The sequence below is a fragment of the Erithacus rubecula genome, assembly GCF_903797595.1.
Source record: "Erithacus rubecula genome assembly, chromosome: 26".
Lineage (NCBI taxonomy): Eukaryota > Metazoa > Chordata > Aves > Passeriformes > Muscicapidae > Erithacus > Erithacus rubecula.
The window spans coordinates 5251470-5276305 of NC_136678.1; the positions used below are offsets into that span (position 1 = coordinate 5251470).

Here is a 24836-nt window from a genome sequence, read left to right on the forward strand (position 1 = left end):
CCTCTATGCAAATTGAGGCGGGCTACGCAAATTAGATGGGGAAGGGCGGGGACAGGAACTCACGGCGACACCTCGCGTTACGCGAATGAGATGGGGGGCGGATCCGGCTGCATGCAAATTAAACGGGTGGCGTCACGCCCCTTTATGCAAATGAGGCTCCCGGCGGGTTGTCCCGACGGCACGCGCGACGCGCCCGGCTCTATGCTAATGAGCCGCGCGCTATGCAAATGAGCCGTGGCGCCGATTGGCCGCCCGCCGGGGGAGGCGGGGCGCGGCGTGTTGTCGCGAGAGCGGGGCGGGCGCGGGGCGGAAGCGGAAGCGGCGGCGGCCGGTGCGGCGGCGGCCCCAGGATGCTGCGGCTGCGCTGCAAGGCCCGCAGCGGCTCGCACGCGCTGCCGGGGCTGTCGCCGCACTCCCGCCTCCGCGACATGCAGGCCGCGCTGGCCGCGCTCACCGGAGTGCCCGCCGCCGCCCAGCGCCTCCTGCACGGCTTCCCGCCCCGCAGCCTCGACCTCAGCGACGGCGAGCGGCGGCTCGGAGAGCTCGGCATCCACTCGGGTGAGGGGCCCGCGGGGAGGAGGGCGGGGGCGGCGCGGCTGCGCTGATTAAAGAGGCCGTGGCGCACACGCCCCTCAGCGGCGGCGGCCGGGCCGGTTCCTGTGCCGGGGGCGGTGTCGGCGCCCGGCTCCTGCTCGCCGCCGCGTCCCGGGGTCCGCAGGGAGAAGCGGCGGGGCTGGAGGGGACGGCAGCGGCAGCGCCAGGTGAGTCCCGCGGGGACCGTTGCGCTGCCGGCGGCTGTTGCTGAGGCTGTTCCCCAGCGGGAGCGGCGGGGAACGGGCGGAGCTGGCCGGGCCGGGCTGGGGGAAGGTGTCCCTTCCCTTGGCGGGGGTGGCTGAGCTTTAATCATTCCATGATTCCGCGGTTCTGTTCCGCGATCCTCAGCAGTGACAGCAGCGGCGGCGGCTCCAAGTTCCCCCCTTTACGTCCCTCCTCGTGTCTGGCAGGTGACACTCTCATAGTGGAAGAGGACACATCCAAACCCGAGCCCGACTCGCCCGCGGTCGCCAAAAAAGCCATGTCCCAGCCCGTCAGGGAGGCCGTGCCCGTGCTGGCCAGGAGGGTGGTGCCGGCAGACAACTCCTGCCTGTTCACCAGCATCTTCTACGTGGTGGAGGGCGGCGTGTACGACCCCGGCTGCGCCCCGGAGATGCGCAACCTCATCGCCCAGATCGTGGCCAGCGACCCCGAGTCGTACAGCGAGGCCGTGCTGGGCAAGAGCAACCGGGACTACTGCGAGTGGATCCGCAGGGAGGAGAGCTGGGGGGGAGCCATCGAGGTCTCCATCCTCTCCAAGTTCTACCAGTGCGAGATCTGCGTGGTGGACACGCAGAGCGTGCGCATCGACCGCTTCGGCGAGGACGCCGCCTACAGCCGCCGCGTGCTGCTGATCTACGACGGGATCCACTACGACCCCCTGGAGCGGCGCCTGCCCGGCTCCCAGCTGCCCCCCCAGACCATCTTCCCCAGCGGGGACGACGCGGTGCTGGCGCAGGCGCTGGAGCTGGCGGAGCAGGCGCGCAGCAGGAGGCAGTTCACGGACCTGAACCGCTTCGCCCTGCGCTGCATGGTGTGCCAGAAGGGACTGACGGGCCAGCAGCAGGCCAGGGAGCACGCCAAGGAGACTGGACACACCAACTTTGGGGAGGTGTGAGCTCGGCAGCACCAGGAGGGTGCCGTCATCTACCTCAGCGCTCTGGAAGCTGCTTCTGGAGTCTCAGATAAGCTGTTTGTAGAATCATAAAATTCCGTTCGCGGAGCTTGAAAAGAGAATTATCTCCTGGTGGCCAATGCACAGGTTTGGGAATAAGGGATGGTGGATGGTGACAGCCACACCTTGATTTCATCACCTGTGTGTGTGTGTGTGTGTGTGTGAGATCTGAGCAGACACAGCCAGCCTTACCCAAGCCTGGTGTGTGTGTGTGTGTGTGTGTGTGTGTGTGTGATCTCAGCAGACACAGCCAGCCTTACCCAAGCCTGGTGTGTGTGTGTGTGTGTGTGTGTGTGTGATCTCAGCAGACACAGCCAGCCTTACCCAAGCCTGGTGTGTGTGTGTGTGTGTGTGTGTGTGCGTGTGTGTGTGTGTGTGTGTGTGATCTCAGCAGACACAGCCAGCCTTGCCCAAGCCTGGTGTGTGTGTGTGTGTGTGTGTGTGTGTGTGTGATCTGAGCAGACACAGCCAGCCTTGCCCAAGCCTGGTGTGTGTGTGTGTGTGTGTGTGTGTGTGTGTGTGTGATCTGAGCAGACACAGCCAGCCTTGCCCAAGCCTGATGTGTGTGTGTGTGTGTGTGTGTGTGTGTGTGTGTGTGTGATCTGAGCAGACACAGCCAGCCTTGCCCAAGCCTGGTGTGTGTGTGTGTGTGTGTGTGTGTGTGTGTGTGTGTGTGATCTGAGCAGACACAGCCAGCCTTACCCAAGCCTGGTGTGTGTGTGTGAGATCTGAGCAGACACAGCCAGCCTTACCCAAGCCTGGCTTTTTACTGGTGTAAAAATCCACCTCTGAGGTGCTGAATGTACATTTTCAGGGTTAATTCAATTAATCCGAGGCTTTGGGAAAACACATGTATCAGCATCATTTACACTGAGAATTAAGCTCTGCACACATGAGCAGCTCTCAGAGGGCAAACTGCTCGTGTGGTGCATGATTTGTAATGCAAATATCAAGTCCAAGAGCAAAATACAATTTGTAGTGGGAAGAGGGTCTCTGAGCTGCCCTACACCATCAGGAATAGACTGTGTAGTTGGTGTGCAGAGAATTTTAGGGAAAGCAATGGCCTCTAAGCTTTAAGGTAGCCTTTAAATTAATGAGTAGATGGATAAGTGTTGAATAAAACTTATTAATCCTCCGTAGGTAGTTTTTAGCTGCTTGAAAAATAACTCTCAACCCCCTGGTGTTTACACTGCATCAGAGCATAAGCATGTTTCCTGGAATACTTGGGATTCTTCTTCATAATAGCATTGGAAATTCCTGCAAGAGGGAAGTGAGTAGTTAGGGAAGTGACTTAATTTGCATCTGGTAAACACATTGAATATTTTACTTGAGTAGAGCCAATCAAGGCCATGGTGTCACTAAGCTGTTCCAGTTTCCAAACACTGTAAATGAGCACTTTAAGGTTGAGTTCTCACTCTTTGTTGTTAAAAAAAAAAAATAATTTGCCCTCTGAAGGCCAGAGCCAGAAGGGAGGCTTGAAATTCCATCTGCTTCCTGCCTTAATGTGTTTGATTTGTCACCACTGTGGAGTAGCAAGACTGTCATTGTGATAATGAAGGGTGCAGCTGAATATTCAGAACAAAATAAGCTGGGAAAAAATGCCCCACTCTTTGGATTGTTGAGAATCAGGGAAGGTGAAATTGTTTTAATTGGAATATCTTACCTCACAGTGGGGTTGTGAAGTTTAATAGTGAGGGCTTTTAAAAGGTGCTGTAAAAGGTGCATTTTACTGAAGGGGATTTATGTTGTTGGTTTATTGTTTTTTTTGGTTTTTTTTCCTTTGAAATGCCTGCAACACATCCTTGTTTCTTGAATTTTAAAACATCTTTGCCTGCCATTCTTCTCTTACTGTTTTGAGTGACCTTCCTTGCACTTTTAGACTGGGGAACAAGAATGTGCATCTTCAGACTGAGGAAGAAATAAACCCACTTTCCACCTGGAACCTCAAACCCAGATTGAAAAGCCTCTGCTCCCTCAAGCACCTGACCAAACTGGTGCAGCAACATCACCTTTTCTGCAAAAAAAAAAAATAAATCCCATTTCAAGTTCTCAGCAGAGGCTCCCAGTTGGATCTTGAAATACAGGAAGGTTTTACTGAAGAAAGAACATAATTACATAAGTACTTTGCTGAATTAAGGCATGAATAATGAAACAGCCTAGACTCACCCAGAGCACTGTGGACCAGGTTTGTTTTTAATTCAGTATTAAAACACACATTAGCACTGTTGGGAGTTGCCTATAAAAAGCCACTTAGCTCCCAGTGTTAAACCCTGCTCTGCTTTTAGCCTCTCATTAGGAAAAGAAGATAAAACCCACCCAAAAAAACCCAACCTTGTAGAAACTGATGCTTCAAAACCTCCAGAAATACCTGAGAGTTGCAAGGAACTGAAGATGACACTGTGTTAGAAGTTCTTGAGCTGGAAGAGTGGCCAGGAAGGAATCCTGGCAGCCCCAGGAGAGCCTGGCCAGAGCTGCTGCTCCCTCTGCACATGGACACAGTACCTACCTCTTTGGCTGAAACACAAGTGCAAGATCCATATTTATTTTCTGCCTTGACTTTGGGGAGCAATCCTTAGATTCTAAGTGTGTAAAGCTTTTTTTTTTTTTTTTTTTTCTGGTATTTCTCAGTTGCAGTATTTTTAAAAAAAATGAGCTTTATTTAATCCAGAGTGTTGGGTTTTGCTAGATCGTGTTTGCATTGGGAATTTGCTGACAGAGAATCAGTTCCATTGGAGGGAGATGTGTCACTCACTGCTTGGATGTTTTATTTTGTTGCCTAGAAAATAAAATCTCCTTGGTTAAAAAAAAAAAAAAAACACAAACAGAACTGTAATTCGTGGTTGTAAAAATTGATGTTGTTACAGGCTGACAAAGAAATCCTTGGTACTGACTAAGAAGAATTTCTCCTTACTCTCCTAAACTTTCCCAAACAGAAATTATTTCCATTATTTAAAATGTAAAGTTTGGGTAGATTTAAAGTACAATCCCTTTACTTTTTAAAAATTATGATTAGGGTGTTTTTTAGTATTTTTTAACTAGGATTTTCTCGCCCTTAATGACACAGTCAGGGAATTATCCCAGAAATGGCATCCTGGTGGTGGGATGAACTCTGAATATCAGAATGGGATGAGAGGAGCTTCAAAATCCTTTCCAAGCCAAACCACTCTGGGATTCTATGAAATGTGGTACCTGAATTATCAGGACTCAGCTGTAAAGAGAGTTTTACATCCCTCCAGAATCTTTTATGTATTAAAATACATAAATTATTAAGTAGACTTCACAAATATTTGTCTCCAGTGTTACACAGATCTTCTCCATGGATGCAATAGACTGAGAGTCTGGGGAGAAAATCAGCAATAACTGGAATTTCTGAAGGACAAACCTATTGTGAAGTTGGGAGTGAGCTCCTGTGACAAGAGCAGTTTTTGTGGAGAGCAGTGGGAGAAGGAACATCCTGTCCCTGGTACATCTCACAGCAGGGACAGTCTGGGGACAGTCTGGGGACCACCCCAGCTCTGGAGCTGGGCTCACACCTCTCTGACCCCCCAGTGTGTGTTTGCCCTTCTCCTCTCTGGGGCTGCATGAGGACACAGCAGAATTTCTCTGCTGCCAGCCTGGAGCTCAGAGCTGGGGAGTTCCTGGGCAATCAGGGTGCCACAGGAGTGCTGAATCATCTGTGCTGGGCTGATTTCACTGCACAACCCACCCATGGCAGCCTCTCCCTAGCCACTCTCCAAAACAGCAGCTAAAAGTTGTCAGCTTGCTGTTTGAAAATTGCAATTAAATGTCTGCCTGCATTTTAAATTAAATTTTACATCCAGCTCTAAAACTGCCCTCAGGTTTGCTCCAAATAAAATTCCTTCAAACTGGGTGAAGTCACTCCCGAAGTTTCAGCTGTCTGAGCCCCCAAATGCTCCCTGGAACAGGAATACAATGCAGGAATTAACAAAATCAGCTTGTCCAAGATCACAGTGCCCTTGTCTATTATTTTTAATTAAAGTATTGAGGAAAATGTTGGGGAATTATTAAAGCTTGAGAGCTGCCTTCTCACTTCTGCTGTTAATGGCAAGCAGGTTATGAGGAGGCCTCACCTTCCTCCTCTAACTCTTCTCTGTAAAACACAGATAATAAATAGAGCTCCTTGCCATGGGCAGGTTTCATGAGTGCTGTGAGCAGCAGGAATTAACTACCTGCTATTTTCCATTAGTGATTTGTCAGCACACAGCCTGTGCCTGCAGTTTGGGCAAAGCAAAGTGCCCAAAAGTCCCACAGAGTCAAAGAAATGTCCTTACCTTGACAGGAATCTTATCAGTGACGCCCTGTGGATGCTTTTCCTTCAGGGCCAGCCTGAGTCACTTGTGCCCTCGTGTTTAGGAACAGGGTGAGGCTCAGCAGGGCTGTGAAGCTGCCAAAGTCCTTCCAGGGCACTGAGAAGTTTTCTCTGCATCATTTGACTCCTCACATACCCTTCATGCCATCTATGTGAAATCACACCTTATTTTGGGTCGCAGCTATTTATATTTGTTGGAGGGAGAGGAATATGGAAAAAAGAAGTCCTGGTTGAGAGAAGCTGGAGATTTCTGCTGATGATGGTGACACTGCCCTGCCCCACTCAGGGCTGCAGCTCTGCCTGTCTGACTGCCCAGGCTGGAGCTCTGCTGCTGCTCCCACACCCAGCTGGCATTTCCTCCCTCAGAGCAGCCCCAGCACAGGCACAGCAAAACCTGTTCAACTCAAAGGATTCCACTCAAAATTATTAATGAATTTCAAATCAAACCCACTGCATAAACTAATAGCACATTTAAACCCTGTTGGTGCTGTGCCATCCAGCACAACTCCTGAAGCTCTGGCACCAATCCTGCCACTGTCACAATGCTCTGACTGCTCCCAACTGCTGCATCCAGCCTGGGAGAGCAGGAGGGGCTGCCTGGGGCTGCCAGCAGCCTCTGCTTTGTTGATTTGCTCTCCAGCACACGTTCCCTTCTGGAACAGCACTTGCCTGGGCTCAGCATTGCTGGTGGGAGCCTCTGGCTCATCTCTGTCTCCACCTTCCTGTGGCTTTAATTAGCTGATGTTTCCACTTCCCCCTTCTGTGGAGCAGGGAACATGTGTGGCAACACAGCCTCCTGCTAAAAATACAAATTAAAGAAAAAAAAAAAAAATCATTGGAGCGTTGAAATGAGAATGAATCCGGCAGCTGTGTCAGCCCTGGAAATTTCCTGCAGGGTGTTTGTAGATTTGCAGTGAGCAGCACCTTGTCAAGCAGGTACAAGTCCATGCTGTGTGTGGGGAATGGCCAAGCCTTGTTTAGCAGCAGGAAAAGCTCTGATTTTAACATCAGAGCCCGAAGTCAGGGTGAGGAGGAGGCTCTGCTGTTCTCTGCCTGCACCACCCGGGCTGGGGGTCGGTGTCACCCTGCACAGGGTTGGGGACTTTGGGGACATCTGGTTCCTGTGTGGAGGAGGCAGCAGAGGTGGCACCCACGGCTCAGAGCAGGTGAAATGTCCCAGCAGAGCATCTGAGGAGGTGCCAGTGTGAAAATGAGTCTGATGGGCATCTTGGGGGGGCTTCAGCTTCCACCAGAGCTCCAGGAAGGAGTCCCCACACTGGGAAGGAGCTTGCAGAGGGTTTGGTGCCCACAGGGAACGGTGCCAAGTGGGGCAAAAGCAGCTGCAGGTCGGGACAGGCAGATTTGGAGCTGCACAGACCCGGGCACCCCGTCCTGCAGCACGTAAATCAATCTGCGCTGAGGTTCCTCTTCCTGCCCGGCTTTACAACCTCCTTCCTTTGCAGGCAGCAAACTTCTGGCCTCTGGGAAGCCGTGGTGAAATGCAAGCACCGACCTGTCCCAGGCCAGGCTGTTTTCAGAGCTGAGCAGGAGGCAGCTCCAGCCTGAGCTGTGCCATCCCTGCCCAGAGCAGAACCGTGCCGAGGGTGACGCTGCGAACGCCCAGCAGGGACTCGGTAATTACTGTCAGCAGGGCTGGGGTCAGGGCTCAGCTCCGCTGTCAGCCAGCAGCTATGCAGCAGAACAGGATGTGGATTAAGGAGTCCCCGTGCCCAGGACAGCAGGGGACAGCAGGGAAGTGAAGGAGCTGGGTGGGACCGGGCGCTGGCAGCTCGCAGGCAGCGCTGGCAGCGCGGCAGCCGCGACCCCCAGCTCGGCTCCGAGGGGCTCAGCCACGCCTGGAGCTGCAGGAAGGGGCAGGATGAACTGCACGGGCTCTGGATGCAGGTGAGGGGCCAGGGAGCACCTGTCAGGACGGACCTGAGCACCCACCTGGGCAGCACAGCCTTATCTGCAGCGGGGAGAGCAGTTAATGTGTAACCTGGCTGTGTTTGGTTAGCCCAGAAAAGCAAAGAAGAGCTGGGATAGGCACGGCCCGGACAGGAATTGAGCAGCACGGAACGACAGACAGCCTGGTAAAACAGCCAAACTGATTAATTATAGTTTCTGTTCCTCTTTTTTTGCTTTGCTCTCTGTGCTTTTCCTGCTGGGGGGGCTGGGGGGCTCTGGGTACCTGCAGGGCTCTGCTTTGGAAGGGTGAAATGCGGTGGGGGATTCACCAGCAAAGCTGGATGAGGTGGTTTGAAGGTGGTGGTGGTGGGAGGAAAGCTGGGGAAAACTGTGCTCAGGACAGCAAACAGCTCAGGCAGCTGCTGGGGGGCTTCATTTACCTGTTGGAGATAGAAGGAAATTCAAATCTGCCCCCGACCCCTCTCCCCCTGAGCTGGGATCCATCCCCTGGATGGTGCCTGCAAAAGGGGGTTTGCTTTGGGTTGTGTTTGGGCTGCCCTTTGCCAGGCAGGAGGGGTCTGGCTGCTCTGCCCCACACAGCAAAACCGAGCTCTTCTAACCCGGGATGAAGAGCTTGGAGTGGCTGAAAGAAAGTAGCCTCTGCTCCAAAGCAATTAGCATTAATTGCTACCCGGCGCCTCTTTGATGGCTCCGTGGGCTTTTAAAGGACAGTTATGGCAACGGCCAAGGAGCTGAGGGACCTGGCCTTTGGTTTTGGATAAAAAATACCTTCTTCCAAACATGTCTTTAGTTGGGGAAGAGAGCTGCACTACTGAAACCCAGCTCTAAAGCAGCACCATTAAATCAAACGCTCAGTCGCGTTTTTAGTTCGTGGCTGTTACCACAAAGAAGGAACTAAAATCTTTCTGAATTATTAAAACTGAGGGTTTCAACAGTGATTTTTCCCTTTTCCTGAGCTGTAATCACATCAGAGAACTAATGGGCAGGAAAAGGAACTTGTTGTTTCGGAGCAGATCCGCGGCGCGGGCGGGCTCGGGCTGAACTTTGCCTCCCATGGGCTGGGGCTCGGTGGGTGCCAAAGCCTTGGCAGCTCCTTCAGGTCCCTGCAAATGCTGTTTAAATGGAGAAAATAATTTCTTTAATGGATTGATAGTGGGGGGGATCCTCATTGAGAAAATGCCTCCCTGCTGGCTCCAAGCAGCTGCACACTCAAGTGTCAGCAAGGTTTTCACTTCCCTGAAATTTGGGTGGGAGGCAGCACAACAACCAAGTTAAGCCTCCTGCTACTTAGGAGTCAAATCTATAAATCTGTATCTCTAGTTTTGATATAAATCTAAATTTCACGTTCTGGATGTTCCAGTGCACAGCAAAACCCTGCAGAGGCCTGAATTCCCCCAAGCTCAGCTCTGCTTCCCCACAGCTCAAATCCCTGGCTATGAACAGATCTGAATTCAAAGAATCCAGGGAAGTGCTGTTCCAAAACCACCACTTAGTGCAGCCTCACTTAAGCAGTAAATAATGCAAAGCTGAGACTGAAATATTAAACTCCTCCTGCGTGGAAGGATTAGATCTGTCAGGGCGTGGGTGTTGAAATCTGATTTTTGCGGCGTATTCCAATTACAAAGGAATTCTTTCAGGGTCTAACGCTCTGAACAAGCAGCCAGTTCTGCTCACTTATCGCTGGATCTAATTCCCTGATCCTGCTACAAGAAAAAAAAAAGGCAGCAGTGTGTTCCTGCCTGCAGGTTACAGCACAAAGGGCTCCTCTGTCTCCCGAGGAGCAAATCCTCTCCTGTGGGTCTGTGAGTCCTGGAAGGGGTGTTGGTGTTTGTTTTGCTGCTCCCTCTCACCCCCACAGCCCAATTCCCTCCCCAGGAATGGGGTGGTGCAAGTGCAGGAGACTAATTGGTGGTGCCAGGAAATTTTGGGAGCTTTGCACCCATCAGCAATGATGATTCTGTGGGTGCTCAGCAGAGCTCTGTGCAGGGATAACTGTCCCCTGTGCCACTCTGTCCCTGTGCCAGGGCAGGAAACTCAAATCCAGGGTGTTTGTCAGGCACACTGGGGTCCCACTGGGGATAAGAGGTTTGGGCTGCACCAGGGGGACTCTGCTGTGGGCAGAGGGGACATTGGGGTGCTGCTTGAACCTGCCCTGCACCCCACAGGCTGTGCCCAAACACACCCAGGCGTGCCCCAAAGGCCTGGGGACACCTCCCTGGGGACACCTCCCCAGGGCCCCCAAGGAAGGGTGGCAGAGCAGCTGCTGGCCAGGAGGAAGCTCCTGACAGAGGGAGGATGGGAGTAACCAGCAGCATTTTGGGCCAGCTCGTTCACAAGTTCGAGCTGCAGGGCTGGCACAGGGTGTGGCACAGGAAAGAGGTGCCATGAGTCAGGGCTGGGGCTGCTGCTGGGCTTTCTGAGCCTCTCTGAGGCTGAGCTGGGCTCAGCTTTTTCCTTGTGCTTTATCTGCCCCTCTGAAGTGATCACAGAGCCACCACCACCAGCTGCCTGTGCAGAGGTGACCCTGTTTCCAGTTATTTTGAGGAAAACTTCAAGGCTGATTTTTCAAAGCCCAGCTGTGCCTTCTCCTGGAGACAGCAGCCTGAGATGGGGCACGACTCCTCCATCCAGCAGGGGAATCTCACAACTTACTGCTTCTCCTTTCTCCTGCTGCAGCCAGGACATTCCCCCCGTGCCAGCCTCCAGGGCAGCCCCTGCTATGCCCAGGAAGGAGCTGGGGATGGCAGGCTGCAACTCTGGCAGCTGTGACAGCATGGTCAGCACGGCCTCCAACCACTCACAGCGGGTGAGTAACCCCTGGCTGCCCCAGCCCAACTTGCCCCTCTGGGCTGGGGAAGGATTTGGGGCAGATCCCAGCCCAAATCTGCTCTCCATCTCTGCTTTGGAGGCAGCTGGAGGCTCTGAGACAGCAGCAGGACCAGATAATTCCTGCCCCAGAGCACTGCCAGTGCTGTCCTGCCACGTGTGTGCTGCAGAGAATCCTGTGCTGCTGCAGGGGTCACACCAGTTGGGTAACTGGACACACTGGCTGTGAGCAGAATTGGTGCTGGGGTCACACCAGTTGGGTAACTGGACACACTGGCTGTGAGCAGAATTGGTGCTGGGGTCACACCAGTTGGGTAACTGGGCACACTGGCTGTGAGCAGAATTGGTGCTGGGGTCACACCAGTTGGGTAACTGGGCACACTGGCTGTGAGCAGGGTGGCCTCACCTGCAGGAGACAGCGAGCTCAGATGTTCCCAGTTAAGCAGGGATGGGTTTGCACCTCAGCTCCTCCTGCCTGGCTCAGATGTTCCCAGTTAAGCAGGGATGGGTTTGCACCTCAGCTCCTCCTGCCTGGCTCAGATGTTCCCAGTTAAGCAGGGATGGGTTTGCACCTCAGCTCCTCCTGCCTGGCTCAGATGTTCCCAGTTAAGCAGGGATGGGTTTGCAGCCTGGGTGTAGCTGTGTCATTTCTCACTATCTGTCCACTAAAGCTCTTTGTCTCCCAATGCTGATCCCGAGATTGATGGGCTAATTACATCCTGCCTGCCTTGGAGCTTAATTGATACGTGTGAGAGCAGCACTGAGTGCTGGCAGCTTCTCCATTTGATGGATTGCAAACCAGAACCAAACCCTCTGAGTTTAATGGCCATGGAAGAACTGGTTGTGATCCTGCACGGTGCAAGATTTGGATCAGGTGTCTCTGCAAAACAGCCCTACCTGGGATGGTTCCTGCCCCGTGCTTGATCTGATGCACATTCCAGCCTGTCCTGTGTTTCATTATGTTCAGGACAGATTGCAGGAATCACCTGGATATCTGATATTGCAACAACACATCTGGTGCTCACAATACAACAAAAAATTAAACAGCTCTTGCTCAGGTGTGAATGGAGAACAAGGAGAGTTCATCCCCTGCACAGAAACCTTCAGTATTTATTGTGTGTCCTGGGATTCAGCATTGCTGAGCAGTTCTGGTGTCTGTACCCACAGATTTGTTACCCATCTGCTCACATTTCAATTTAAAGAACTCAAAGTTACAGGCCAAGTTCCCAAGTTCAGAATAATCCACCTTCTGAGCCACAGAGTAGGGTAATATATAAAGGCTTGAAGTATACATATAAATATATATATTTCTTATTTTTAGAGGAGGTTGTCTGGTTTTTTGGAGCTGTAAATACTCATTATTGAACAGTCAGTGGTCAAGCAGCTGACACAGGCTCTCTAAACAGCCTGGGCATTAAATACAAATATATAAAATACTAAAATAATGTAGAATACATTAATATAGAGATAATATTAATATATATAAAGTTATATATACAAAGTTATATAAAGTTACATATATATGTAGTATAAAATAAACCGCTCTTTCTAACATATAATATATATCATATATAAAATATAAGATACATATTATATATGTTAATTATATATTATATATTATATATTATATTGTATATTTTATGTATTGTATATTATATATTTTATATATTGTATGTGATGTATATGTATGTAAAATATATGCCAATTTTATATATATGTATATGTATATATGTATATGTATATATATATATGTATATAATTTTTTTAAAATATATATGGTATCAAGAAAACCTTACCTGCTTTATCTTCTTTTTTCCAGAGTGACAACAGCTATGACTATTTATCTGTGGAAGAGAAGGAGTGTTTGATGTTCCTGGAGGAAACCATTGGTTCTCTGGATGCAGAGGGGGACAGTGGGGTCTCCACTGATGACACCGACTATGGGGAGCCCCCCAAGCCCAGGAAAGGCCTCATGCCCCGGGGTGAGCTGGAAACCCTTCTGCATATAAGATTTTAATATAAAAATCGATTTATTTCTTTCCCAAAGAGTTTCACACAGGCCTTATTCTCATGTAGAGATATGTACAATGCATGCTCTATCTAGACATGAATATTTTATAAAATTTCCTGATACCACAACTCGATGGCTTTGAAATTCTACAATATATAAATAACATGCAGGTGTCCTACTCAGTGTCAATAATGACACAGATTAACGAGGTTTTGTCATTCCCAAATTTCCCCAGCAGTGATGGAGCAGAGGAGTCAGTGGAGCCCTGGGCTCCTGTCCTGAGCTGGCAGTGCTGGCCCAGGAGGGGTGAGGGATGTTCTTGTCCATGTGCAGTGACTTCACCTCCTCTCTTCCCAGACGTGGGGAGCAGGGACCAGCGGCGTGGGGCTGAACAGAGCAGTGCCCAGAGCATCTCTGCCTCCTCCAGCCCGGCCCCAAACCTGCCCAGGAGCATCATCCCTGCGGCCAACGGAGCTGCTGCCGGCTCAGGGAATGTCCAGGCAGGAAAAGCTGCCCAGGAGGGGCCCAAGGAGGGCAGGCTGCACCAAGGCAGCGCAGGAAACCACAGTAAGTCAGTGACTATCCAACCCCCAGACCCCTTCCAGGGTGAGCTGGAGTGGTCACGCAGGCAGGATGCCAAGGAGACCAAGACTCGGACTTTGTGGGGCCACGCAGAGAAATCCAACCCGGACGAGACCCCGCCGGACCCCGAGGCCAAGCGTGGGCCTCCCACCGCCCCCAAACCGCGCAAACTGCCCCCCAACATCATCCTGAGAACTGGCAGGAGCAGCGCCGAGCGCGGCCACGGGGGGAGAGCGACCCCTGCCCCCCCAGGCAGCCCCCAGCCCAGCTCTGGCAGCGACTGCACCGCCGAAAAAGCCAATTCTGGCCACCTGGACCCCAGGGAGAAGGAGAAAGCCCGAAGGGAGGCCCTGGAGAAGCTGGGCCTGTCCCAGGACAGGAGGGAGCCCGGCGCTCACCTCCATGCCCAGCCCATCCCCGGGCAGGCCGCGGTGCCGGGCCTGCGGCACGTGGCCTTCAAATCCAACACTCTGGAGCGCTCCGGGGTGGGGCTGGGCAGCTCCCTGGGCAGCAGCAAGGAGCAGAGCTCCAGGAGCAGCAGCAGCTCCCTGGGCAAGATGTCCTTCATCGAGCGCCTGGCGCCCGCCTTCCTGCGCGGCCGCCCCCGGCCCGCGTCCCTGGGCACAGGGAAGGACTTTGGCGGCCTCAAGGAGCAGGAGGAGCAGGACAAGAGCAGCAAGAGGAGATCCCACCCTCTGCCCTTGCCCAGGCCCGCTCGCTCTGCTGTCAGCGTGAAGATCTCCCCGAAGGGCGCGGCGGACGAGAACCGGCGCGAGGCGCTCAGGAAGCTGGGGCTGCTGAAGGAGTAGCTGCTGGCACAGGGGGGCTGCACCCCAAATCCAGCAGCCCCCCCCGCCTGGCCTTGGGCACGAGCACCCCCTGCCATCTGCTGCCCCAGAGCCTCGGCAGAGCTGGTGGGAGCTTCGCACCAAGTAAAGGAAGGCGTGGACAGAATGTTTTGTATATAGCAGATGTACATGAGCTATTTATACCAAGGTCTCTCAGCTTGTTCTCCAAATGCATTTGGGGATTCATCAGAACAGGGAAGCCATGGAATTAGGGTTTGGCTTGTTTTCAGAGGGGTTGCCTGTGGATGAAGCGTCTCTGGGAAGAACTGCTGGACTTTGCTGCTCCTTTAGGACTATTTTGGGGTTTTTTTATTAATTTTATCACAGTCTCTGAGGCCTGAGCATTCACCTGCCACATGAAAGTGCCTCCCAAAAGCACTACTGCCTGCTGGAGGGGCTGCACAGCCACCCCACTGCCTCCCCTGCCACACTCTGCTCTCCCAGCCAGCCCTGAGCACCTGGACCCAGCACCTGGCAGAGGCTTGAACTGCAGCAAGTGACAGCTGAGGAGGCCAGAGGCTGTGCTGGGGTCACATCCAGAAGAGCTGCCCAAAATGGGGCAGGTGCAAGGCTGGGACAGCTCCAGCTCCTCCCTCCTGAGCTGTGCTGGCTCCTCTCAGCCCAGCTGATGCTGCTCACCTTGGGGAACAGGGGTGGCTGATGTCCCTAATAAACCTGTGTTTGATCAGAAAGGGCTGTGTGGTGCAGATTTATGTCACAGTCAGGCAAATCTTAATAGTGGGGATTAAAACAAAGAGTTCTGAGACAAAGGATGAGACAGATCAGGTCCTATTCCTATTCCTATTCCTATTCCTATTCCTATTCCTATTCCTATTCCTATTCCTATTCCTATTCCTATTCCTATTCCTATTCCTATTCCTATTCCTATTCCTATTCCTATTCCTATTCCTATTCCTATTCCTATTCCTATTCCTGCCTCTCCTTGGAGCCAGCCCACCTCAGCTCCACCTCAGCTCCTGCAATTGCCTTCCTGCAACCCAGCTGCTCCTTCTGCCTCCTGCTGCTGGGGAATTTTCTCCTCTTGCTGTACAGGTTTGCATCAGGCTGGCCAGCCCCAGAATAATTCAATTACTTGCTCAGCTACCAAGCATTTCTCTGCTTGTTTCCCTGCATCAGTGCCTCACATTCCTTGGATTCTTTCTGTGGGTCAGCACCATCCCTGCTGTGTGCACACCTTCCCCGTGGTGCAGGATGCTCTCCCCTTGTGAGCAGAGCAGCCCCAGTGATGTTTGGAGAGGGATGGAGAGCCTGGCTGTGTCAGCCTGAGCCTGTTTGGTATTCACAGAGTGTCTTGGGAAGGTGCTGCTGCTGCAAGGTCAGGGATGGGAAGGACTGAGTGCAGCTTAGTGCTGCAAGTAGTTAATTAACATCAGTAAATTGTTCAGAGCAATTGCCTCCACAGGTCAGCCCCCCTCTCTAAAGAAAGCCTGCATTAGTTTGGAAATGAAATTGCCTGTAAGCAACAAAGGCTCTTGCTTTGTCCTCATCATAAAATCATGGAATGTTTGGGTTGGAAGGGGCCTTAAAGCCCATCCAGTTTCCTCCCTTCCACCATCCCAGTTTGCTCCAAGGCTGAGTGGGGGACAAAGCAACACAAACAAAACCCAACCCAGGTTCAGCCAGAGCCCAGCAAACTCCTGGGCTCTTCTCTGAGGACCCCTGAAATCAAAATCAGACTTCATACCCTGGCAGGGGGTGGAATGAGATGAGCTTTAAGGTCCCTTCCAACCCAAACCATTCTGTGAATCTAATTCTGGGCACATTTAACTTGATTTGTGCTGGAAGGCAAAATCCCAGCAGAGCCCAGACACAAAACAGCCACAAAGAGAGATCACAGCCTTGAAGAAACAACAGGACTCAGATGAGCTGGTAAATGCACCCTCAGTGTCCTCATGCAGATCATCCAGACTGAGTTGATGTGATAGCAATGTTCAAAACAACAAAGAAAACAGCCAGCTTTGCATTTTGCACAGAACATTCATCTAATTCCTGACTGTCAGTCTCACCTGGCTCAGACGTGTCATTTCCATGTCTCCATGAGCCTCTCATGCCCTCCTGTCTCAGTTCAAACCATCCTGTGCACACCTTGCATTACAAAGATCAAATTCAGGAGCAGTGCCTGGTGGGATTCTGGCACTGACAGGGAACATCAGCAGAAATAATTTGTGTTAATCACAGCTCTTGTGCCCTGGGGCTGAGAGGTGGGGAAGGTTTGGATGCTGGGCTGGGCTCCAGGATGGGGCTGGGCTCCCTGCAGCTGGCTGGGAGGTGCTGGGCATGTCTGGCCACGTTCCAGCATGGTTTGGACAATTACCAGGAGCTGAGGCTCTGCCCCTTCCCTGCTCACAAGGAGACAAGGACCCTCTCCAATCCCACTGTGCTTCTCTCCATTATCATTTTCTCTCTCTTTTTTTTTTTTTCCTGTTTTTTGTTTCTAATGGAATTGTGAATGAAAAAAGGCCCAACCTTTCCCCTGCAGCTCCCACCCTTGCTTGGCCCCAACAACCCACAAAGAGGAGCCCAGCAGGGGCACTGCAGCCTTCTACTGCTGAGTTAAAGCAATCAGGGTTTCTTGCTTTGGGTTTTGCTTTCCTCTGCTTGCCAGTGATGCAAATGTACCTGATAATATCTGAAACCAGACCTAGACCTGATGTTCCCCATCCCTGCTTTGAAATCCCAGTGGGTTTGGGATCACCCTGGCAGGGTTTGAGGATCTCCACTTGCTTGAGATCTCAGTTCTTTCCTTGCAAACAGCCTTGGATCTGGAAGTCCAGGAAGAGACAGACAGGGGCAGTGTTGTTCCTTGCAGAGGGGTTGATGTGCAGCAAAACCATCCCTGGCTGGTTGCAAGCAGGGTTGAATCATTAACTGGGCACTGTGCAGCAGCCAGGGGTTTGTGACCATTAATTAATTACACACAGGCTGTGCTGAGGTGCTGGCAGCAGCCTGCACATCTTGGGAGGGATGGAACTCGTGGGATGGAACCACTGCCTGTCCTGCTGCTGAGAGGATTCCCCCTCCAGCACCTGTCAGAGGGAGAGAAATTTCCTTTACAAGCACAGCCCAGAAGAATAAAATCTAAAAAATTTCACTCTTCTTTACCAGTGCAAGGTGCTCTCCTGTAATTCCATAATTTTATGATTCTCTAAAATAACACTGACTATTCCCAGGGGGTTCCCACCACCACTTGAACCCCATTTTGCTGTTCCCACAAAGCCAATCCTGCTGCTTTGCTGCTCTCAGGGCAATAATTGCCCTCAGGCAGAGCAGTTCTGCCTGATGTTTAGGATTTTGGGGGTATAAAAGTGGCACTGCCTGCCAGGTCTCCTCAGCCTGAAATCCCCATGCAGGTGGTTTAAATTTTGGATTTTCCCAGCTGGTCACTGAAGAAGGTTCAGGAGGATGTTCTCTGAGGTTTTCAGGGTTGTTTGTTGTTTTTTAGCTAAGAAATTCTTTCTCTAGCTGACAGCTGTCTGTTCAGAGGTCCAGGGCACACTGCCTGCCAGAGGGCAGATCTTCTCTTTTATACTATAAATGATGTACCTAATATTTACAATCACTTTCCAATACTGTCCAACTCTGTCTCAGACCAATCCAATAATGCCAGCCTGGCACTTAACATGGATGGCATGAAGAAGAGGAAGGAAAAGACATACCACACCCCAAACCCTCCAAATTAGCTTCAAACCCCTAATATAACCATTTCTAAAAATTCATTTTTCTATCTTCTAACAGTCTAATTTATGCTCTACTTATTTTTGGTGACTTGTAATTCTTCCTGCAATGTTGATAATTTTTTTCCAGGGACTTAAATCCAGTCATAGGAGTCCTGGGCACCATGCCAGGGGGTCTGAGACCCCTGCCAGGGGGTCTGGAGGCACCCAGGGAAGCCAGGGGAGCACCCTGGGCTCCCACATAAAACCACCCAGATTTGGCTTTGGAGAAATGTGAGAGAATCTCTCCTGCCTGTTGGAAAAACAGGTTTGGAGATTTTGGGGAAGGGCACAGGGGAAATGTCAGAGTGAATGGGGTTTGGAGGAGTAAAGGGAATAACTGAGGGTGTTCAGTTGAGTTATTATAAGCTAAAAAGATGAATATTCATTATCCTAGGAGCACAGCCTGAGGTAACTGTGCAACCAGAAGGGTGGGGCAGGTTTTGGGGGGCTGTGTGTGCTGACAGCCCCTGCTCTGTCCCCGCAGATGCCCCAGTGCCCAGCTGGTCCAGGGGGAGCTGCACGGCTCTGTCACAGTCCTGTGCCCCTCTGGGGACACCCAGAGTGACCACAAGAGGTTCTGGTGCAAGGTGGGCAGAAGCAGCTGCACTCTGGTGGCCAGCTCTGATGGCTTTGTGGGCAGGGGGTACCAAGGGAGGATCGTTATCAACCCTCAGGAGAGCTCTGGAGCTTTCAGAGTCCTGATGAATGGCCTGAAGAAGGATTTGGGACTGTATCTGTGTGGGACACAAGGACTGAGGGGGCAGGAGAGCCCACAGGAGATGGTTCTGCAGGAGAGCCCACAGGAGATGGTTCTGCAGGAGAACCCACAGGAGGTGATTCTGCAGGAGAACCCACAGGAGGTGGTTCTGCAGGAGAGCCCACAGGAGGTGGTTCTGCAGGAGAACCCACAGGAGATGGTTCTGCAGGTGGCCACAGGTAGGACAGAGCACGGGGGGCTCAGTGCTGGCTGAGGGGCACGAAATGCTAATTAATCATGTGCCCTAATTAATTGTGTGCCCTAATTAATTGTGTGCCCTCCCCTGCAGCCTCCACCCTGCCCAGGAGACCCAAATTCCTCAGTGGCACAGTCGGGGGCTGGGTGACCTTCCAGTGCCACCAGGACCCCCGGGGCACCTAGGAGCAGCAGTACCTGTGCAGGTGGGAGGCAGGGAGGTGCCCCCCACTGCTGGACCAGGGCAGGATCCAGATGTCCAGCAGAGACCCTGGCAGCTCCACGGTGCTGCTGAGGCAGCTGAGGGAGGAGGAGGAAGGCTGGTGCTGGTGTGGGGCCAGGAGTGGGGACTCTGAGCTCACAGCCCCCCTGATGCTGCTGGTCCACAAGGGTAAGGGGGTGGCATGGCCTGGGGGGGGGGTCCCCAAACTGTTCCACAGTGAGAAACAGCAGCTCTGCACTTCCCTCTTGTTATTAGCCACAGCTGAGGTGTGGGGAAGGGTTTGGGGCAGAGAGCTGAGCTTTCCAAAGCAATTTTATAGGTTTGGATGATGTCATTGATTGCTCATGATGCAAACCCCCAGGATGTGACATCCTGGCCCTGGCAAGTGCAGCACAGGGAGATGTTTGGCTCTGGAGATAAGCTGAAGGTTATCTTGCAGTTTGAGAAACTGTAGAGTGCAAAAAGATCCATGGACCTGCTCCTCTGGCACAGGCAGGAAGAGTGGGGTTAGACAGGGATGTTTGCCAGCTATTCAGCTTTTCATTAGTGCTCTCTGTGGCACAGAAGTGCCCAAGTCTGGTGTTTTTTCACATGAGATTTGAGGTGAAATGTGTAAATCTTTGCTAAATCTAACAAACATGTTGGGTATTAAACATTTAAAATAATGTTCTCTGCAGAAACCTTCTCACGAGACCCAGGGACGAGCCCCCTGTGAGAGCCACAGCACCAAATCCTGCTGCCCACAGCACAGCCTGGCACAGGAGTGTGGCAGTGATGGGCACTGTCACCCAGGACAGCATGGGCAGTGTCCCCAAGGGCTCCACCATGGGCACTGTCACCCAGGACAGCATGGGCAGTGTCTCCAAAGGCTCCACCATGGGCAGTGCCACCCAGGACAGCATGGGCAGTGTCCCCAAGGGCACCTCGATGGGCAGTGCCACCCAGGATACCATGGGCAGTGTCCCCAAGAGCTACACAATGGGCAGTGTCCCCAAGGGCTCCCCCATGGGCACTGCCACCCAGGACAGCATGGGCACTGTCCCCAAGGGCTCCACCATGGGCAGTGCCACCCAGGACACCATGGGCACTGTCCCCAAGGGCTCCCCCATGGGCAGTGCCACCCAGGACAGCAGCTCCCCACTGCCCACTGCCACCCCTGGCACCTCTGCAACCTCCCCAGGTGAAACCTTCCAGGAGAGGTGAGTCCACAGCCACATTCCTGGTATTTTCCAGCCCCATTCCCCAGGGCCCTGTGGGAGCTGTGCACAGCTGCAAACACCTCCAGGAGAGCAGGGAAGGGAGAGAAGGAGACAAGGTCACCCTGTGTCCGTGCTCACTTTGAACTTGTCTGTGACCCTGCTGGTGCTGTGCAGCAGATGCCAGAGTCAACAGCTGTGCCTGAGCTGCTGCCTGTTTCCCTGGGCTCAGATGGACACAGGACCTTGGGGAATGTTGCTGGGGCTTGAGCAATAGCCCTGGGGCACGTGTGGCTGCTGCCCAGCTCAGGCAGCCCTTCCCCAGCCCACAGGAGCTCACTGCTGGCCCAGGAGGGAGCTTTGGGCAAGGTCCATCCAAAGGCTGGCAGTGTTTTGGGCAGGAATAATTCCTGGTCGTTCACCACACCAGTTCCTGTGTCTCAGTGGCTTCCCAGTGGATTTGCCCCACTGTGCTCCCAGTGAGCAGCTCCAGCTCCTCCCCAGCCGTGGCCACCCCCCAGCCCTGCTGCAGGAATTGCAGTGTCAGCCAGAACAAAGTCCACAAATCCAGCCCAGCACTGACATGGGCACCTCACAGCCACCCCATGCTGCCCACCCCAGCCACAGCTCCCTGCCATCCTGACAGAAACAGGGGAGGCACCTCCAGAAATGTGAGAGTTATAACAGGTCACCCAAAGGATTTATTTGTATTGCTTGTGGGTTTGTGTTCTGCAAACAATTGTATTTATTGAGCTCATTTTCCCTTTGGAGGGGCTAATTCAGCTGGCAGCACAAACCCCACTGGGCAGCTGTAGAAATCACTTCTTCATGAATCAAACTCCAGATCAAATGATTGCAGCTCTGTTGACTTTCCTTTGATTCAGTCAGAGTTTACAACTCCTTGGAACTCTTTAGAGTGAAAACAGCCACCTGGATGAACCTTAAAGGTGGCTCCAAACCCAATCTAACCCTGGTGGTTCCCCTTGCAGCTCCTCAGGTGAGCCAGGGCTGCTCCCAGCTCTGTTCCCAGCTCTGCTCCTGCTGATCTGTGTCACCATCACCATCCTCACCCTGGCCAAAATCAGCCTTCAAAAGCAGACAGGTAACTTGGCCAGGCAGCAGCTTTTGGGTTGTTTTCAAGGACTTTGCTGGTGATGTCCAAGGGCTGGAGTCTGGAACATTTCCACCTCCCAGACACGTGTCTGTTCTGCAGCTGGGCCTGCAGGCTGAGTCCTTGAGAAGTTGTTTGATTTTGTTTTAAATGTAAAGCAAACGAAAGGAATGGAATTGCTGGAGCCCTGATGGAAGCAAGGCTGGGGTTTTGTGCACAGAGGATTTGTGGTTTGGTAGAGGGATGGAAAATCCTGGAGGGAGAGATCTGTGTGGTGTGAGGGGCCAAATCCTGCTCATTCTGTGCAAAGCTGACAAAGACAGCCCCAAAAAAATCCCTTCTAACACCTGATTTGCAAAGCTACCTGCATCTGTCTTAATCCATGTTCTATCTCAAATAAATTCAGGGACTGCAAACCTTTGGTGATGGCAGCAGTGAGGTTAAATACATTATTCACAAGAAGGAAACTATGAAATAATGGCCTCATTTGGTGTCTGGCACCTTGAAGATGTTCTGGTGGGGATATTCCCTGGGTTTTGTTTTAAAGGAGGAGAAAGAAGCACCATGGGGAGCCTGGATCCAGCTGCTGCTGGGCTGAGCCCTGGAAGGGAGGGAAGGATGGAGGAGAGCCCAGGAGAAGAGCAGGAATTCAGGATGGGCTCTGGCAAATGCAGGTGGGTGTTTGCTGAGAATGGCACTGCAGGGCTCCTGATAAAAGAGAATAAACTCTGATCTGAGCAGGGAATTTGTGGCTTAGTAAGGAAAACACCTCCACAGGACAGGCACCAGGTTTGCAGTCCAGGAATTACAATCCACATCCTCCTGCCAGAGCCTTGCTATTTACCAAGAAACATTTCATAAAACTTGGATTAAATCCTATATAAAGTTTATATATTTATTGTAGGCCAAATTATAATTTTTGATTGCAAGTGGTAAAGCTGTTATCACTCTTCCCGCCTCTTTCAGTAAATTCTGATTTCTTATCACCTTTCTCAGCATTACACAGCAGTAATTATTGTTCAATGTGTTGCAACCATGTCATTCTTTTTTGTTCTATTGTGCAGGACAATCTCTGCTATCCTTGGAAATATCAGGATTATCAGCTTCTATGTAAGAGTCTCAGATTGTTGATGATTCTAGAGAAAAACTCCAGTAAAAATCATCTGAGCAAATATTTTCAAGTGTATCTGATCTGTAGGAATTTGTATTAGTGAGAAGAACCCTGCTGAAAAAAAATAGTGGAATAGTGAAATTTGGTGATTTCATGTTCTCCAGTCCACTCAGAGCCAACAGGGGTCTTCTGGTCCTAAATATAAAGAACAGAAAGAAAAATTACAAGTCCCCTAAAACCATGAAAATCTCCTAAAGGGGAGAATGAAACCCAGAAATTATTTGTGCCTTTTCTTCCCAAGTGTCTGGGCTGGGGTAAAGCTTGGGATAATTCTCTTAACTGAGCAGGAGTTTGACTCCAGAAGTTCCCTCTTCACCTTTCTGTTCACAGAACTCCTTAAAATGTAATTTAAAGTACCAAGTTTGGCATAAACCCAGCAACACCTAGGAAATTACTTGTACAATACCACAGACAGGCAATGCCAGACCACAGCTTCTTTTCTGTTTCATTATTTTCCAGTTACCTCATGGAGAAAAATTCCTTTTCCAGGTGCCTGATGAAGACTTGAGCCAGAACCTTCTGTGAAAGGTCCTGGGTGCCAGAGCTGGGAATTTTCTCTGTGGAAAGCCAAGCCCCCAACACCTCCCACTGCTCTCCTCAGAACCCAAATCCCCTTTGCTGAGAGCTGAACCCCCACAGTGCCCAAATTGCTCCGTGTTTTGCAGAAGAAAGAGTAAAAAAACACTCCTGAACTCAGCTGTCTGTGGGTTGTTTCCCTGAGGGAAAAGTAAATTTGGGGAGGGGTGAGGAGTGAAGGGCATTTGTGGTTTCAGGGGTGCTCATATCACAGAATGGTTTGGGTTGGAAATGATTGAGTTCTCAAAAAAACAAAAAAAAAATTAGGATTTTCTAATTGGTTTTCTTTTAAATTCTGATCCATGGAGTAATTTCACTTCAGTTTTTCAGACACCCACATTCCCAAAGTGCTATTTTCCCTTCACCTCTCCTGCAGGGATATCCTCAGCTTCAGAACCAGCTCAAATCCAGCCCCAGCACAGCCCTGGTTGAATTTTCCCTCGTGGCTCATGCTGCAATCTGCACTCCCCAAATAAAAGCAATCCGAAGGTTGTTTGTTTTCTGGAGATGCCAAAATGCTTTGGAACCTGTGACTTGGCAGGGAAAACACTTCCTCGTGTGCTAAAGCAAGGAAACAAATTTCAAATATATTTGCATGAGGCAAGGGAATGGTTTTACTGGAAACCTTGAGGGTGAAAAGGGGGGTTTGGTTAAAAAACCTGTTTGCTCACCTTGTATTAATTTTTCCTCCTTGAGATGCACCAGCTGTTACAGGTTCCCATCTTTCTGCCCTTGGCCATCCCACCTTCCTCTGCAAGGTCTTAGAATGAATTTCCTGCCTCTGCAGGATCCACAGGGAAGCTGATCCCGAGGGATCTGTGCCTGGGAGGGTGGGAGCTGCAAACACAGCTGTGCCCACTGTGGTCCAGCCAGCAAACTCGCTGGCCACCAGGCAGGAAAGTGATGCCAGCCCTACCTGGGGCATGTTTGGGGTGCCAAGGGAAGATTGCCAGGGATCAGGGTTTGTTGCCATGGAGGAGAAGGGGTGCTGCCTGTTCTCTCAGTCCAAGATCCTCACCAAGCACAGCGACAGCCAACAGATCCTTCCCCACCCCAACAGCTCCTTCCCCACCCCAACAGCTCCTTCCCCACCCCACAGCTCCTTCCTCACCCCACAACTCCTTCCCCACCCCAACAGCTCCTTCCCCACTCCACAGCCCCTTCCTCACCCCACAGCTCCTTCCTCACCCCACAACTCCTTCCCCACCCCAACAGCTCCTTCCCCACTCCACAGCCCCTTCCTCACCCCAACAGCTCCTTCCTCACCCCAACAGCCCCTTCCTCACCCCACAGCTCCTTCCTCACCCCACAGCCCCTTCCCCACCCCACAACTCCTTCCCCACCCCACAGCCCCTTCCCCACCCCAACAGCTCCTTCCTCACCCCAACAGCTCCTTCCTCACCCCACAGCCCCTTCCCCACCCCACAACTCCTTCCCCACCCCACAACTCCTTCCCCACCCCACAGCTCCTTCCTCACCCCACAGCTCCTTCCTCACCCCAACAGCTCCTTCCTCACCCCACAATTCCTTCCTCACCCCACAGCCCCTTCCTCACCCCACAGCCCCTTCCTCACCC

The 24836-nt window shown here is 51.8% G+C and overlaps 3 protein-coding genes across 5 annotated transcripts in view; all 3 read left to right on the forward strand.

Moving 5' to 3' along the window:
* LOC306812590 (specifically androgen-regulated gene protein) overlaps positions 1 to 14408 on the forward strand; it is a 92555-nt gene extending 78147 nt beyond the window's left edge. Inside the window, exons 2-5 of the mRNA XM_079327331.1 lie at positions 7977 to 8191; positions 10708 to 10833; positions 12673 to 12835; positions 13222 to 14408. Coding sequence (XP_079183457.1) covers positions 10747 to 10833; positions 12673 to 12835; positions 13222 to 14255 — 1284 coding nt within the window. The 5' untranslated portion in view covers positions 7977 to 8191; positions 10708 to 10746 and the 3' untranslated portion in view covers positions 14256 to 14408. The remainder of the gene's footprint in view (positions 1 to 7976; positions 8192 to 10707; positions 10834 to 12672; positions 12836 to 13221) is intronic.
* YOD1 (YOD1 deubiquitinase) lies at positions 285 to 3612 on the forward strand. Its single transcript, XM_079327373.1, has 3 exons — positions 285 to 558; positions 1005 to 1929; positions 2476 to 3612. Exons 1-2 carry the CDS (start codon positions 351 to 353, stop codon positions 1709 to 1711), a joined length of 915 nt encoding a protein of 304 aa, XP_079183499.1. The 5' UTR covers positions 285 to 350; the 3' UTR covers positions 1712 to 1929; positions 2476 to 3612.
* A 5509-nt stretch (positions 14409 to 19917) lies between the features above and the next one.
* On the forward strand, positions 19918 to 23471 carry LOC306812691 (uncharacterized protein). Of its 3 annotated transcripts, XM_079327489.1 has the most exons (6): positions 19918 to 19989; positions 20050 to 20405; positions 21392 to 21504; positions 22061 to 22187; positions 22578 to 22623; positions 23174 to 23471. In XM_079327489.1, the coding sequence occupies exons 1-6, from the start codon at positions 19981 to 19983 to the stop codon at positions 23207 to 23209; spliced, it is 687 nt and encodes a 228-aa protein (XP_079183615.1). In that variant the 5' UTR covers positions 19918 to 19980; the 3' UTR covers positions 23210 to 23471. The 3 variants fall into 3 exon arrangements, with proteins under 3 accessions (XP_079183615.1, XP_079183614.1, XP_079183616.1); XM_079327488.1 differs by having other exon boundaries at positions 19918 to 20405; XM_079327490.1 differs by lacking the exon at positions 22061 to 22187 and having other exon boundaries at positions 19918 to 20405.
* Positions 23472 to 24836: the final 1365 nt, after the last annotated feature.